The 17,566-nt window shown below is 36.0% G+C and overlaps 1 protein-coding gene across 1 annotated transcript in view; it reads left to right on the top strand.

Moving 5' to 3' along the window:
* Positions 1-14,747, top strand: part of LOC149181354 (ADP-ribosylation factor GTPase-activating protein AGD7-like) — a 67,930-nt gene extending 53,183 nt beyond the window's left edge. Inside the window, exon 2 of the mRNA XM_089414159.1 lies at positions 14,280-14,747. Within this exon, the coding sequence (XP_089270285.1) occupies positions 14,280-14,747 (468 nt within the window). The remainder of the gene's footprint in view (positions 1-14,279) is intronic.
* Positions 14,748-17,566: the final 2,819 nt, after the last annotated feature.

Raw genomic sequence — 17,566 nt, 5'->3', positions numbered from 1 at the left:
GTTGTAACTTATCATTCAACACATCCAAAAAATGTTATGGAATATAAATTTGAATAGAAGATATTACATACATAGAAGGTCCCATTGTCAACAATGTTATTAGAACCAGACCAATAATTGAACCTAGAAACTAGAACCAGAGAAAATTTGAAAACAAAATTGATCAACCAAAAAATACATAAAATTCAAATTAAACCAAAAAAATTAAAAAATCATGTGAATCCAAACCATTATATAGATATATTCAAATTTTCTCATGTATATAGCCATGGTGCATATTGTTTAGAATAAAGAATGCCAGAGAAATAATTGACCAGCAATAACAATTAACACTTAAATCATGTACACACAATTTATCTCGGGAAACCCAAACTAGGAAAAAACAAGCCACAAATATCTTTATTCCCTTAACCAAATTCGACCAAGATCAATTGAGCCTTCACTGCTCACCTCCAGGCCATTATAAAGGAGTATTCCAGGCCTTTTTAAAGGCTTAATTACATCAAACTTTACGAGCACAAATTTTCCGGCTATGAAAACTATGGGCCCAAAAACCACCATTGTTGACCTATTGATGTCTAGATATTGTCCAAGCTAACAATGGGAGAAATTGTCCAATTAGGATCCCAAATCAAACCATTTTTTTGGAATGGAAATTCTTGTCGATATGTGGGCATGATTGCCACTAAGGTGTTTTTCTCTTTGATCAAAGGCTTATGAACAATTTTCTAAAATATAAACTAAATTTATTATAACTATAAAAATTAACACTATTTAAGAAAATCTATGATAAACTATGATAAACTAATCTATCCTGGGAGTAATTGAGAAGTGTATGAATGTTTGAAAGTTGTTGTTTAAAAGAGAAGTAGTTTGCCTATGATAACAATGTTTATGCAACTTAACTATAAATCACACATCATTCACATAAACAAGTAGATGAATGAGATGAAAAACACAATATTCATACATTAATTATTCATTAAATCAATTAAAAAATGGTATGAAAAAGAGCTATTAATTAACAATAGTGTAATGATAGTCTTATTCATAAATAATAAAGATAAATTAGTAAGGCAAATAAATGTGATTTCAATCAACAATAACAAAAGTCATATGTGAATAACAATACCACATATACATGTGTACAAAAGAACAAAATCACAAGTGGCTCTTTGATTGTTCAAAAAATAGAGTTTAAATAACAATGCCAAATGTTTTTCAAAAAAATGAGAACCCCTCTATTTTCTACGTGTCTCCATTAAATAGATTACGTAATAACTTAATAACAAAAAAGTGTTTCCATTTATTTTGAAAGCAGTGTAAACTAAAATATAAAGTCAAACTATAATAATGGACCTTTTTTTTTTTTGGGATATCCTCAAATCATCGAGATTCGATTCCTTCAATATTTTCCATGTAAACCCTCCACTGTTTGTTAATATTCATGTCTTTCATAGTTAATGATGGAGGATAAGTTTCCATGTTAATTTCATAGTCATATACTTTTTTTTAATGGTGGGAGCTCAGCGTGTAATCTTGAGAAAGCATATTTTAGGATTTTATTGCAGCTTTATGGATGTATGAGAAATTGATTGACAAATTCAACGTTGGGATTTTCCAACCCATTGATCAAATTCTTAGTATCCTTCCTTTGCTTATGTACATTCGAAATGCATGCATCTCCTTTAATTGATTCACCTAATAATTGAGCACCATGCATATCAAAGTCAATGATAAAGTCCATAGCCTTGTTAATTAACACATATCAATCTCAGTTCGAGACCATTTTCCATTCCTTTCCTAGAAATCTAAGGCTATTATGGTTTTCAACTAGTCACCTTATGTGATCTTAACAAGATACCCTATAGCTAGCTTATTCTTGGGCTGTCATGAAAGTAATTTCTTGATGTTGAAAATAATATTGAGAGTGGGGGTGAATCAGTATTATCAGGTCAATTATTTTTCATTTCACAATCAGATTTTCATACGCTACTTCAGTTAGTAAAAACCGCGTATGTACGCAACTGCAATTAAGGAAACTAGCGTATAACCAGCAGACTTGTAATTTAAAATATTCTTCAAATGTTGTTTATTAATCTGTGCATCAAACCATATAAACAGTAACCAGGAATAGTAAACCAGAACAGGTAGTCACACATAAGAACACAAGATATAAGGTGGAAACCCAATGTGGGTGAAAACCACCTGCTGCAATTCGTCTCTATCTTTCTTTAATTAGAAACTTCTTTTTACAATGATTCTATATTGGTGCAGTCTTATACTAGTACGCAGGCTGCTACCTGCAGAAGGCTACAACCTTCTCTCGTTCTCCAGCTTCTCCTAGAAGGGACCTACAACCCCCTCAGCTCTTGTACTAGCTGAGGTACTAGTACGTAGGTGCTGACCTATAGAAGGCTACAACCTTCTCTTTTCTTTCAGGGACCACGTTTCATAAATTTTCAGGCTAGATCCATGAATAACATCAATCAAACATTAAGTATATCTGCATCAACCAATCTCCTTTGCATCAAACAAAACTTAATCAAATAGTCACTTCTCTGAATGTTGTACCCAAAAAACAGTAATAGTAACTAGACACCAATTCTGAACCCAGAAAACAGTAACAGTAACCAGACACCAATTCTGAACCCAGAACACTACAGCAATAAACAGAAGTAGCTAAAATATATTTCAAGAGACGTATGCTACTTCAATGTGTACAATCTGCCTGCATATGTTGTTGAATTAAGGCCAACCTGCGTATAAGCTATTTTGCATTACAGAACCAGCGTGTATATGTGCCTTTGATTCGCTGAACCTGCGTACAGATCTATAAAAGATAATTTCTCCTTTTCACTTATTCAGACATCAGTTATACCCAGATTATCAGATTTATAGATCAAGTCATGCGCCAAAAATAACAGATCAAAATCACACAAAGATACTACTATTCAAGCCTTAAGATCTTGACCCATCAATAGTACTTATCCTTCTTCTTGCGCTAAGGTTCCTCCTTGATTCAGATCCAGCTATGCACCATAACCTAATGACCAGTATTCCAAATCTAGCTCTTCAGAAGATATTCAATGCTTGAGTCAATGCCTTTGCCTAATGATCTCCTTCCCCTTTTATAGTCTTAGGCCTTACACAATACCATGTTCCAAAACCATAAAGAATCAATACCTTGGACCAAATACCTGGGTTCAACACTTCAGACGAGATACCAAGGTCGAAAACCATAGATCCAAATACCAAGGACTAAATACCATGGACCAAAAAATAAGTTTTCTCACACGTACGCACTTTTCTTTGCATGAAAGTGCGTGCATACGTATACGCGCCTTTTGATCGTTTAACCCGCATGTATACGCGCCTTGGTTAAGAGGAACCTACATATATCTCTTTTTCCTTCATTCTGAGAACCTGAAATGTGATCTGTCATTTGAGTGAGTTGCCATCAAGGACAACACCTGTGCCATAGCGCCAAACCTGTGTCATAATGCCAACAATCTCCCCCTTTAGATTTTATGGCAACCCCAAGTCACTCATAGTCATTCTCCCCCTTTGTCATCAAGGGCAAAGGGTTATGCTCCCCCTGAGTACATGCTGAAATCTCTGCTCTGTTGTGCTGTCCATGCTCCCCCTCACTGTAGGCAAGGTCTGCAAGAAGATGTTCTACAAGAAGAAACATGACTTTATACATCATAAATGACCTTCCTATCACCAAAGACTCATACATACATCCATCTCCCAACCAAGTGGGGATACACCAAAAATTTACACATGATAAAACAAGAACATTACATCATCCATCCTAGGCATAGTGGGGAAACCAACATAGGCCGTTACATGACCTTGATAATAAAAGAAATACATGACATAGAGACTAAATATCTAAGATAAGACTATGATAGTCATCAGCAACTAGCAGCATTTGTCAATCATCATTCAGACCAGCAACCATGATCTCACTCTGCACCTGTTCCACTTGAAACAAAAACAGCTGTGAAATTGAACCAAGATCTTCTAAGATAATGCCAATAATGCATTATTAGAAGTATATGCTCCTCCCGAACCTGTGCCAGATGGTCTCTGTCAGACCCATATCAGACTCATTTCATCCTGAGCCTAGCCCACTATTTGTATTCAAACCAACATATATGTGACTGTATCCACATAAACAGGCATATGTACACGAATCCTCTTCATTAAACTCGTGTACAACCATTTTCTATAAAACAGACAAGTTTCAAAAGCAAGATGATGCATCAACTACTCCCAGCTTTTGTCTGAGGTATTCAAAAGTCTCCCTGGGCAGTGGTTTGGTGAGTATATCAGCAACCTGTTCCTTGGAGGGAACATACTCCAATTTGACTTTTTGTTCAAGCACTTGTTCTCGGAGAAAATGATATTTGATAGGTATGTGCTTGGTCTTTGAATGCATGACTAGATTTTTTGAAATACTGATTGCACTTGTATTATCACATAAAATAGAGATAGGTGGAGTACAAGTGATCTGAACATCTTGCAAAATTTGCATCATCCAAAGGATTTGTGTGCAGCAAGATGCAGCAGCCACATATTCCGCTTCAGCTGTAGATAAAGCAATTGAACTTTGTTTCTTGTTGAACCAAGATACTAATCTGGAACCCATAAAGAATGCACCACCACTAGTGCTTTTTCTGTCATCCACGCTTCCTGCCCAATCTGCATCTGTATATGCATGAAGTGTGAGATCTGTATCTCTAGGATACCATAAGCCATAGTTTTGTGTCCCTTGAAGATATTTGAAAATTCTTTTAACCGCCTGAAGGTGTGCTTCTTTCGGATTTGCTTGGAATCTTCCAACTATTCCCATTGTATGCATGATGTTTGGTCGGGTACCTATCAGATAGAGCAAACTACCAATCATGGATCTATAGGTTGGTTGATGTACTGCTGCTGAATCATCATTGGCGCTGAGGCTGCATCCTGTTACCATAGGGGTACATACTGGTTTCGAATCTTCCATGCCATATTTCTTCAAGATCTCCTTGAGGTACTTGGTTTGTGACAAAAAGATATCGTCTTTATTTTTTTGGACTTGTAAACCAAGAAAATATGTCATCTCACCAAGCAAGGACATTTCAAATTCTTTCTGCATCATCAAAGCAAAATTTTGGCTCATGGCTTCTTCATTGCTATCAAAGATGATATCATCAACATACACGACAAGTATTAGCAATTTATTATTATCAATTTTTATATATAGATTGCTATTGGCTGATCCTTTTGAAAAACCTTGTTGATGGAGGTATTTGTCCAGACGATAATACCAAGCCCTTGGAGCCTGTTTAAGACCATAGAGTGCCTTCTTAAGTCTGCATACAAGTTTTGGATCATTTCCAAGGATGAATCCATCTGGTTGCTCAATATACACTTCTTCTTCCAAATCTCCATTTAAAAAAGCAGATTTCACATCCATTTGAAATACTTTGAACTTCTGAAAGCTAGAAAGAGCAAGGAACATTCTTATGGCTTCAAGTCTAGCAACCGGTGCAAAAGTTTCTTCAAAGTCTATACCTTCTTGTTGAGCATACCCTTTACAAACAAGTCTGGCCTTGTTTCTAATAACATCTCCATTTTCATTCAACTTATTTTTGAATATCCATTTTGTCCCTATGACATTCTTATCATTTGGTCTAGGAACCAACTCCCAAGTGTTATTCTTTTCAATCTGCTCAAGTTCTTCATTCATGGCCTTGACCCAGCATTCATCTTTACATGCTTCACTTACATTTCATGGTTCAGTGGAGGAGAGCAATGCTAAATAACTTGAAGCTTCTGAAATAGTTCTTCTTGGTTGTACACCTGCCTCTTTTTGTCCCAAAATTTGAGTTTCTGGATGATTCTTCTGAACGTACCTGGATGGATTCTTTTCTTCTACCATTATCTATTCTTCTGGTGCCTCAAGGGTTTCTTCTTCATCATAAGTCTGATTTGATGTTGAAGGATAGTCTTCATCATCTTCGAAATCTTCGGATTTTACGTGCCTAGGAATATTTCCTTCTTCATCAATCACTACATCAATACTTTCAACAAATTTTCCAAGTCTTTTATTGTAACACTTATATCCTTTGCTGTGGGGACAGTAACCAAGGAGAACATCTGCTCTAGGTTTAAACTTGCCAAGGTTTTCATTAGTCCTTTTGATGTAACATTTGCTTCCAAAAATTTTGAAGTATTTTACCGTAGGAATCTTACCATACCAAAGTTCATGAGGAGTTTGAGTGCTGTTTACCCGGACATTTGTCTTGTTGAGAATAGTAACTGCAGCAAATGTAGCTTCACCCCAAAAGGTTGCGGGAGTTCCAGACTCATCAAGCATAGCACGAGCCATTTGTTGAACCATTCTGTTCATCCTTTCCACTACTCCATTTTGTTGAGGAGTCCTTGCAGTAGAGAATTCCCTTCTTATTCCATGTTCTTCACAAAAATCGAAAAATTCATCCGAGGTAAATTCCCCTCCTCGATCAAACCTGAGGCATTTGATTCTACGATCTGATTCATTTTCAACCAAGGCTTTGAATGCTTTGAACTTTTCGAAAGCTTCGTCTTTATGCTTCAAAAGTCCTATCCAACACATCCTTGAAAATTCGTCAATGAACAATATGAAGTATTCTTCTCCTCGAGGTGACCTCTTCCTAGATGGACCACATACATCAATATGGACAAGTTCAAGTGACCTACTAGCTGATCCTTCCTTCTCAGGGAAATTAGTTCTGGTTTGCTTACCAAACTGACATGATTTGCATATTGTATTGTTTGGAATTCTGATGTCAGGGAGATCATGAACCGCCTGATATTTGCATGCTTTCCTTATCTGAGAGAAGCTTAGATGCCCCAATATTCTATGTCATAGCCAGTGTTCATCATTCTTGCTTAGATAGCATTGTTGTTGTCCTCCCTTGAGTATGTATAAATTATTTGGAGTTCTTATGCCTTTGATCATTGTTTCTCCTGTATCAAGCTCACGAACAATACATCCATTTGATCGAAATATTACCTCATTTCCTTGATCACACATTTGACTGACACTCAATAGATTATGTTTTAAGCCATCAACATACATAACATTTCCAGCTTTGACTTTTTCTTTCAAAATAACAGAACCTTTACCTTTTATGAATGCAGGGGTGTCATTTCCAAATGAGACCTTCCTTTCCTTTTCAAAGGCACTATATGACTGAAGTTTTTCTTTATCACCTGTCATATGTTTTGAGCAACCACTGTCGATGTACCACTGATTTTCTTGTCCTTCCGCATATAAGGCTATACCACATCTTTCTGGCTGCGGTTCTTTTTTCCTCCATGTTTTGGGACTCAATGAAGCTTGCTCCTTCAAAGTTGTTTGCAGAAACCTACTCCTGCATTCAGAATCTTCATGACCGAAGTTGTTACAAATAGAACATTTTATTTCATTTTCAAGAGCAGAAAATTTACTGTAGGTTCTTTTCATGATTCTAGTCACACTCCTTTGATTTCGTGCTTCTCTGGTCATGATGGTCTTGTAGGCAACACATTGAGCTGCTTTGTGTCCAAATTTATGACAAGAAAAACATTGGCCATTGAAGAAATTCCTGCGATTATCAAACCTTCCATCCAAGTGATTGTAATTTCCATAACCATTCATTCTTGAGGCAAATTGAGAATGATTTACCTGCGGTTGGTTGTAGCTTTTGTTCATCCTTGAAGTAGATTGCCCTCGATTTACTTGGTGATCTTTGTTCATTCTTGAAGTAAGTTGTCCCTGATTTACCTGGTGATCTACATTGTGCCTTTGTTGTCGATTTTCTACTTGTTCACTTCTCCTTGCTACTTCAAGATAACTTTTGGAGGTAGATGGCTTCTGTGCTTGAGATGCTTCTTCAGTATACCCAAGACCTGTCTTGATTAGAGGAGAACGCTGCACTTTGATAATCTCATCTAAAGTTTCAGATCCTTTAGCAAATCTAAGATTAAGAGCTTTTGTTTTCTCAATATCTTTTCTAAGTCCCACAATTTCACATTCTAACTTTTCATTGTGTTTTTCCCTTTTAGCAAGTTGGAATGTCAGAGCATCTATAATCATATTCTTTTCTTCTAAACAAATTTTAAGTTTAGAAATTTCTTCATAAAGACCTTCTTCATCTATAGCATCCAAAAAATCATCATCTTCAAAAGCCATCAGAAGTCTATAATCATAAACTTGTTCATCTTCATCACTATTTGAAAATCCATCACTGTCTTCATGTGTATAATAGCTCTTCTTACTTACATTATGTTCTCTGTTCCATCTAACTGGTTCCTTACCTTTGTCAAGCTTATCTTTATGAGGACACTTGGCTGCATAATGACCGACTCTTCGACAAGCAAAGCATTTAAAAGGTAGCTTACCTCTGAATCTTCCAGAACCCCATTGAAGGTTCTTGACAAATTTTGATTCTTCCTCTCCTTCTGACATATGTCCTGACTCATTGTATTCTCCTTTTCCTGAGGCTTTGAATGCAGATTCTCTCATGTCTGAAAGTCCCCCTTTTCTTATTTCGAAAGTAGTTAGGATTCTGTGCAGCTGTGACATGGTAATGCTCTGAAGATTCTGCTTTTCTTCTATGGTCGAAACTTTTGATTCAAACTTAGAAGACAAAGATCTTAGAACCTTTTCAACCAAAGTAACTTCTTTTATCTCTTCACCCAAGTTTTTCATACGCTTAACAATCTCATCTATACATAAGAAATAATTACCCACACTTTCATCATTGTGCATTCTGAGATTTTCATATTGAATTCTGAGAGTTTGTAGTTTTGCACGTTTTATCTAATCACCTCCTTCATATCTCATAACGATCTTGTCCCATATTTCTTTTGCAGTTTTGAGATGCATAACCTTGACGAATTCTGATTGAGATAAACTCCCTAATAGAGTATTGACAACCTTTGCGTTTGTTTCATACTGCTTCTTACCAGCCATATCTGAAGGAGTTGCTAATGGAAATGTGTATCCTGTTTCCACGGTATCCCAAACTTCTGTACCAAGAGATTGAAGATAGGTTGTGATTCTTACCTTCCAATAGACGAAGTTGCTTCCATCAAAGATTGGTAGCCTTATAGATGCCTCCTTTTCGTAGTTGCTCGTGATGATAGATCTTCCTTCAAGCGATCAAGCTTCTTTTGAAGGACCTGCTCTGATACCAATTGTTGAAAATAATACTGAGAGGGGGGGGGGGGTGAATCAGTATTATCAGGTCAATTATTTTTCATTTCACAATTAGATTTTCATACGCTACTTTAGTTAGTAAAAATCGGGTATGTACGCAATTGCAGTTAAAGAAACTAGCGTATAACCAGCAGACTTGTAATTTAAAATATTCTTCAGATGTTGTTTACTAATCTGTGCATCAAACCATAGAAACAGTAACCAGGAACAGTAAACTAGAACAGGCAGTCACACATAAGAACACAAGATATAAGGTGGAAACCCAATGTGGGTGAAAACCACCTGCTACAATTCGTCTCTATCTTCTTTTAATTAGAAACTTCTTTTTATAATGATTATGTACTGGTGCAATCTTATACCAGTACGAAGGTTGCTACCAGCAGAAGGCTACAACATTCTCTCATTCTCCAGCTTCTCCTGGAAGGGAGCTACAACCCCCTTAGCTCTTGTACTAGCTGAGGTACTAGTCCGTAGGTGCTGACCTAAAGAAGGATACAACCTTCTCTTTTCTTTCAAGGACCACGTTTCATAAATTTTCAGACTGGATCCATGAATAACATCAATCAAACATCAAGTATATCTGCATCAACCAATCTCCTTTTCACCAAACAAAACTTAATCAAATAGTCACTTCTCTGAATGTTGTACCCAAAAAACAATAACAGTAACCAGACACCAATTCTGAACCCAGAACACTACAGCAATAAACAGAAGTAGCTAAAACATATTTCAAGAGACATATGCTACTTCAATGTGTACAACCTGTGTGCATACGCTGCTGAATTAAGGCCAACCTACGTATACGCTATTTTGCATTACAGAACTAACGTGTATACGCGCCTTTGATTCGTTGAACTTGCGTACAGATCTATAAAAGATAATTTCTCCTTTTCACTTATTCAGACATCAGTTATACCCAGATTATCAGATTTATAGATCAAGTCATGCGCCAAAAATAATAGATCAAAATCACACAAAGATACTACTATTCAAGCCTTAAGATCTTGACCCATCAATAGTACTTATCCTTCTTCTTGCGCTCAAGTTCCTCCTTGATTCAGATCCAACTATGCACCATAACCCAATGACCAATATTCCAGATCTAGCTCTTCATAAGATATTCAATGCTTGAGTCAATGCCTTTGCCTAATGATCTCCTTCCCCTTTTATAGTCTTAGGCCTTACACAATACCATGGTCCAAAACCATAAAGAATCAATACCTTGGACCAAATACCTGGGTTCAACACTTCAGACGAGATACCATGGTCCAAAACCATAGATCCAAATACCAAGGACTAAATACCATGGACCAAAAAATAAGTTTTCTCACACGTATGCGCTTTTATTTGCATGAAAGTGCGTGCATACGTATACGCGCCTTTTGATTGTTTAACCCGCGTGTATATGCGCCTTGGTTAAGAGGAACCTGCGTATATCTCTTTTTCCTTCATTCTGAGAACCTGAACTGTGATCTGTCATTTGAATTAGTTGCCATCAAGGACAACACCTATGCCATAGCGCCAAACCTGTGTCATAATGCCAACACTTGAAGCTATTCTGCACCTGTGTATGCTCAATTAATTTCTAAGAGATGGATTGAGAAAATTTATTTAATAAAATCTATTGAACTATAATTAAATCCAAATTCTGACAAAACTCTTATTGAGCTAATTTAAGTTGTTTATTAGCCTTCATTGTTGCTTTAAAAATTTTGATATCAACGCTACCCATTTGAAGTTCTTTAACCTATAGCTTTAACTTCTCAATTTGATCATCCTCTTCTATAATGGTGGCAATGGAAACTTTTTGGAATTTCTCCATTTTAGATTTCAATTCTTTCTCTAAATATTCCATTTGTTTTTTATATTACTATTGTAATTCAATAGTTCTTTTATGTAATTATTCTTAAAGTTGTGATCTTTTTTGGGCTAAAATCTTTCCAAGTTCAACGATCTTGTTTTTGTTTTGTCTTAATGTCTATCTCAAATTATCAATAGACCAAATATTCGCTAAACGAAACCCATCCAGTGAATCAACAAATTCTTTTGCAAATTGTTCATCAGTATGTTTGGAGGCATCCCAAATAATTGCTTGTTGAACAAAATGCCATCTCTTTGATCAACCCTTTTCATTTTAGATTTGCCTTTAATAATAAATCTCTTTTTGGTGCTAAAGAAGTAGTCATGAGAAGGTATATACTCTTTTTCTATGGGTGAAAAATAATCAACATGAATTACAGTTGGGGATGAAACCCCGAGAAAGAGAAACAAGATTTTTGAAATTACTCTTGGGATAACAATACTTGTTGGTTCTCCATACTTTTCAATATGAGTGTTCCTGGAAGGAATATTAAGTTCTAGACTAAGGTTTGGTTCAATCAGTGAAATTTTCTCGATTTGAGAATTTTTTCCTTCAATTTGTTCTCAAGATTCCCCTCAACTATGTTTATCTTGAATGGGCACAATATGAATGTGTGCCTCGTTTTGGGCCTGAAAAACTTGAACATTTTCCAATTGGGTTTTCTCATATAAATCCCATTATTTATGTAACCTTGAATCCTTAAAAGGTTTCTCAAACTATAATGTTATCTTCTCCATTAGAAGCTTTTCAACAAGAATTTTCACCATTAATGTTGGACAAGTTGGTGGTTGATTTGTTTGGACTCTCTTTGCTTTAACATTTTGACTATTCTATTCAATAACGCAAGGTTGATGGAGTGCTTCTATTTCATTTGAAGTTAAATATCTCTCTATTATTTATGCATGTGTACAAACGAAAACTGAAGGTGAACCACTGGATGCTTCCTCACTTTGTACATTGTCGTCTAAGTGGAAGTATGGTCTTATTGATGGTCTAAAATGACCTCATCAACATGTGAGAGAGACCACTTGGTCAGAGCCCCAACTAAGCTCTTATTTGTTTGATGTAGTGGTTATGACTGGTTCAATCGGTCCAGTTACCCGCTCTCTCTCCCTCTTGGCTTATACTACATCTATTATTTACCAATAGAAAGAGAGAAATCAGATCTTCCCTCTTGCTATGCACATGCAAGCAAGCAAATCCTTAAGCTAACTTTATGACTCAACCAAGCTACAACTAAGGTTTGCCCCTATGTGAGGGGACTTCTATCTAAATGCAGACTTAAAGCTAAATGCATATCTACTCGAATATGCAAGTAAAAACTAATCCTATCTCGAATTGGAAAATGACAACCTTCTCTCAATTCGAGAGCAGATGAACTAACTAATCATGGGAAGAGGATTGTTTATATAATGATTAAATTCATTATATGTTTTTCATTAATTAAAGAATTAGTTCATTCAATTAATGAAAGAGAAAACAAAATGGGAATGTATCTAAACAATAAATAGTTTCTGCTTAGTCCATTCCTACTTCAATAAATGCATATTAATTATAATTATTTTCTACTCCTCAGAGATAGCTCTTATAGAAATTTAGTAGCATAAAGCAATCGAAACAACAATAGTGCTCAATATCAAAATGCAATACACTATTTAGAACAAGAATTAAATTCAATTGTAGAAATTCTCGCAACAAAGTGATCAATTTACATACTAGGCAATAATGCACATGAAATGAAAATTAATTAAAATCATACCAAAATCTCGTTACAAAAATATTCCTTGAACAACTTCATTTCCTTGAGAAAATTTGTCTACAAAAGTGTAAAACAACTCTTCTTTACATAGCCAAAATGCTCTATCTCTCTGCAACTCAACTCTCTATTCATTACAAAAGGGCAGATGTCCAACAATAAAAATTACAGAGATTCCCCTAAACACCTCAGGTTTGAAGTATTCCCCTCACCCTACAACTATTAACCCCTTACAATAGTGCTTTAGAATTCCTAGTTGCAGAGAAGAGCAACCCCTTCCTTCTTCTCAAATCTGATATTTATTCATTTACAAGAATCTCCAAAATGGAGAGTTATTAGGAGAAATTTTTAGATCCTCATTTATAGTTGTAAATCCTCCATCTTCTACATTGTTGTCCCCTTAACATTGCTCCAAAGTGCCTCCGATCTGAACTTCTCCAACTGATCTCCTACTACAAACCAATAAAAATTTAAATTAAATTGCACACTAAAATCAAAATTACAAAATTGGGAAAAACCAACTCTTAATCAAAATCCAATAAAATAAAAGAAATTTAAGCTTCTCTTTAATCTCCGTAAATATTGTTTTGGTCAAATAGGATAGAATCGAATGGATCCGCAATAACAGAAGCTTCGAGCAAATGAAAATGCAAAAACAAAGCTCAGAAAATTAGTTTTGATTGCAAATTTGAAGCTTAATTTTCTGCTAAATTTTAGGCACAGTTAATTACCAAATATGGTCATGAAACAACTTCAAAAATATTCTCCATGATTTGTTGGAATATTAATTCCTACTTGTCTCAGTTATAACTTTCTATGTAAAGAATCTGTTCCTATTCTATAGGAGTGGTTTCCCTAGTTTGGTGTGTAGTTGAGATATTATCTCAACCAACAGATTGTGTGTCCAAGATAGTTTCCCTATCTTGAAACAACACTTCCTGTATATATGTAATGTCATATTTGATTAATTAGATACAGATTCATTTATGAAATCTTAACATGGTATCAGAGCCCCTGAGGGCCTGGCCCCTCCTGTGCTGAGGAATCTTGGCCCCTCCTGTGCTGAGGAAAATAAAAGAGTGTATTTGTATTGCTTTAGTATTTTGGTTTGTCCATCATAGTTCAATCTTAGCGGTGACAGCGGATCCATGTCAACGAGATTGGTCGTGACCTGGAGAACCTGGTCTTACGATTCCGTTACTAGATCTGGAGCCAACGATTCACGGCTTCTTCCAGGACGGGGCAAATGGGCCAGATTTTGGATGGAGTGATTACTTTTTCAACTTGGTTTTTAGTTACATGCCCGAAAATTGAAAATTGATCTGATTGGATTGCTGTAGTCGTCTGGCCAAATACCTTAAATCCTTTAGCTTTTATGTTGACGCTGATCTCTAATGTCTGGCATTTACAACGAAAGGATTTAGGTTCTGGCAGAAGGGAGGCCATGGACAGATCCTCCTGTAGTGAAAGACATTGTTGGAAGGTCTCCGTCAGGATATGTGAAATATTCCCACTTGACAAGTGGAATCCATGGGGGATATTTTGGCTATGGCTCTGAGTGGCAGGAATCGGCTGGATGGGACAATTGGGACAGGGAAGAAAAATCAAGAGGAGGAGGTAGCGATAATATGAGGAGAAATCAATCTGTTGGGAACTTTCGAGACAACAGCGGTGTCGGTGGTGGAGGTCTGGCCCAATCTCGATCTTCAGACAATATTTATAGCAGAACAGAATTGGAGGCCTCTGCGGCAAACAAAGAGGACTTCTTTGCTAGGAAGCAGGCAAAAAATGCGAGTAGGCTTGTCGGGTTACCCCCATCTCAAGGTGGAAAATATGTGGGCTTTGGATCTATTGCCATTCGGCCTCCTCCATCCACGACCGCATGCTGTTAGCATCTTTATCTATTATTTTATCGGGTCCTCTTCGGTGCAATATCAAATTTCATCGCCATAGGGAGATCGCATTTTGATTCTGGCAACCTAGTCAGCTTTTCAGACAGCACGAGTTCCCGTCTGTTGTTGACAGAAACTATCATTGTTCGGGCCCTTTTAGAATCTTCAATATTCAAGAGAAGCAGAGCCAGAGAAGGAAAGCAGAGGATTCCTTTCTATCACTGTCTCTGTTTTACGGTGATGGGATCCGACTGTTTGGGCCTATATCTCGGATACCCAGATGGCAATTGGGTCGTTGATCACATGACCTTAGTTTGAGACCCACTTGTCTGTTTCAACCTCAACTTGCGTGGAGTCTGACTGAACACCCAAGCGCTCTACGTTGGCCATGCGACCTGGATCGGCTAACTGCGGAGCGTTGACTTTGATACAATGAGCGTGGAGTTTCATCTAAGAGGAAAGCTAACTCTATTGTGAATGTTTTTCAAATAGTGATCTAAAGTCATGTTGGGCAGAGATAGAGAAATTTGATCAATTATTAATATGAAAGTTTATTTTTTATTTCTTGGAGTCATGATAAAATTATTGTGCCTTATTGAGCCTAGCTAACTCAATTTAGGTAAAGTTATTTTGTTAGAATTCGCGACTCTAACAAATGACAACAGGTTAAGCATGGAGTTCCAAGATTTAATTGACAAAGAAAAAGATGCCCAAGATGTGAAACAAGCAGCAACAACGATTAAACGATGATGGACAACGAGGTGAAAGTGTGAGTTTGTTTGTGTTTGTGGAATAAACTCTATTATGTTGTAATGTGAATCACAGTTGTAATGTAAGCAAGTCTAGGATGTTTTGTAGTGGTCTTTGTAATGTATGTACCTGGTAACTCCAAGAGTTAGAGTTGTGTTGTAAGCCTTGTAAGGCATATGTATGCCCATACAAATCATGGTAATCTAAAAACCACTTTGTATTTGCAGTGTCGGTTTGTGGTAAGCCAGAAACCACATGTAAGAGTGAAGTGGGACAGAGATTCCTGTTGGCATGGTTTAGGGTTAGCCGAGAAAACCCTTGGCCTGGTTGAGTCGGATCTTTGGTGAGCCTTAGTGGTTGGAATGCGCTAGTGGCAGGTTTGTAGCCTAGAGTGGCTGGAGTGACCTAGTGGCAGGTTTGTGGCCCAGAGTGCCTGGACTACCTTAGTGGCAAATTTGTGGCCCAGAGCAGTTGTAGTGAGCCTTTGTGGCTGTGTTGAACCTTCGTGGCTGAGTTGAGCCTTGGTGGTTGTGTTTAGCCTTGGTGGCATGGTTGAGGGTGATCCGATAAAACCCAGAGCATGGTTACGGGTAATCCGATAAAACCCGTGATGGTATTGGAGGGGGATTTATAGGTACAGGTACATTTATGCAGTTATAATGGTTGACATAACCATGCATGCGAAGGACATCCTACAAGACTGACGGTTGCAACGGTTGGCACCCATGCATTCTGGTGGATGGTTGCCCCTTTATATGGACATCAACATATTCTTTTATGTTTTACCACAACTAGACTTTGCAGATTGATATCGAGACAAGTACTCATTAAGGGGGTGTGTTGGAATATTAATTCCTACTTGTCTCAGTTATAACTTTCTATGTAAAGAGTCTGTTCCTATTCTATAGGAGTGGTTTCCCTAGTTTGGTGTGTGGTTGAGATATTCTCTCAACCAACAGATTGTGTGTCCAAGATAGTTTCCCTATCTTGAGACAACACTTCCTGTATATATGTAATCTCATATTTGATTAATTAGATACAGATTCCTTTATGAAATTCTAACATGACTTTATCTTTCTAATGAGCCATAAAGGATGTCATTTAGCCAAGTAAATTTCAACTTACAAGCCTCCAAAATTAATATGTAAAAACTATTATAATTCTGGAAAAATACATACGTGAGCTAGAATTAAATATTTTAATTAAAAAATCCTAACCTAAACTAAATTATTAATTATTAATTAACTATATAATTACAATTAAAAAACTTAATTAATTACAATTATTAAATATGCACAAATTAATTAAAATTACAAATTATTAATACACAAATTAAATTAAATTATATAAAGTAAAACTAATTTATAATTATAAATTAATTAAAACCATTAAACTTTAAATTAATTAAAGATTATTTAATTAAAATATATTAAAAAATGTTATAGTGGCTTTTGGCTCATTTGAATGAACCGATAATACATAAGGAGAGGGTAGGGCTTTTATTATGTATGGGAGATATAAGGAGGGTTGAGGGGTGGTGTGAAGTGGGAGATATAAGGAGGCATCTCAAGAGTCATAAGAGTTTCGGGTCTCGGAAGAATAAGGAGCTCGGGGATGAATTACGTTACGAGATCCTTTGGGACTGAGATTATTAAAAAATAATTTTAATTAAAAAAATTAAAATTAAATATTAAATTTAATTAATGTAGGGTTAATTTAATTAGAAAAATAATTAATTTAATTAAAATTATCTTAATTAATTTAGGTTAGTTAATTAATTTAAAATATATATAATTGCATTTTGTACATTTTAAAGCTCGGATAGTAAAAATCACCGAACTTTAGATGAACAGTATTTACAAATCCTGAGTTCAAACGAGATGAAACGAGAACTGATAGAAAGTTAGTGAAAAATTGAATGCAATGATGCAATCATAATATAAAGCTAAAGAAAACAAAAATCTCACAAAATTGTTGCACACTTAACCAAATGAAAAAATTAAAGGACGATATAACCAAAATTCATATAGAGGGTCCCCATTATTATTATGAGGATAATACATTAAAAA

Source organism: Pinus tabuliformis, chromosome 3_2 (genome assembly GCF_031772625.1).
Source record: "Pinus tabuliformis cultivar Carrire ecotype Pingquan chromosome 3_2, CPIR1, whole genome shotgun sequence".
Classification (NCBI taxonomy): Eukaryota; Viridiplantae; Streptophyta; class Pinopsida; order Pinales; family Pinaceae; genus Pinus; species Pinus tabuliformis.
This window is presented reverse-complemented; position numbering and strand designations above follow the sequence as displayed.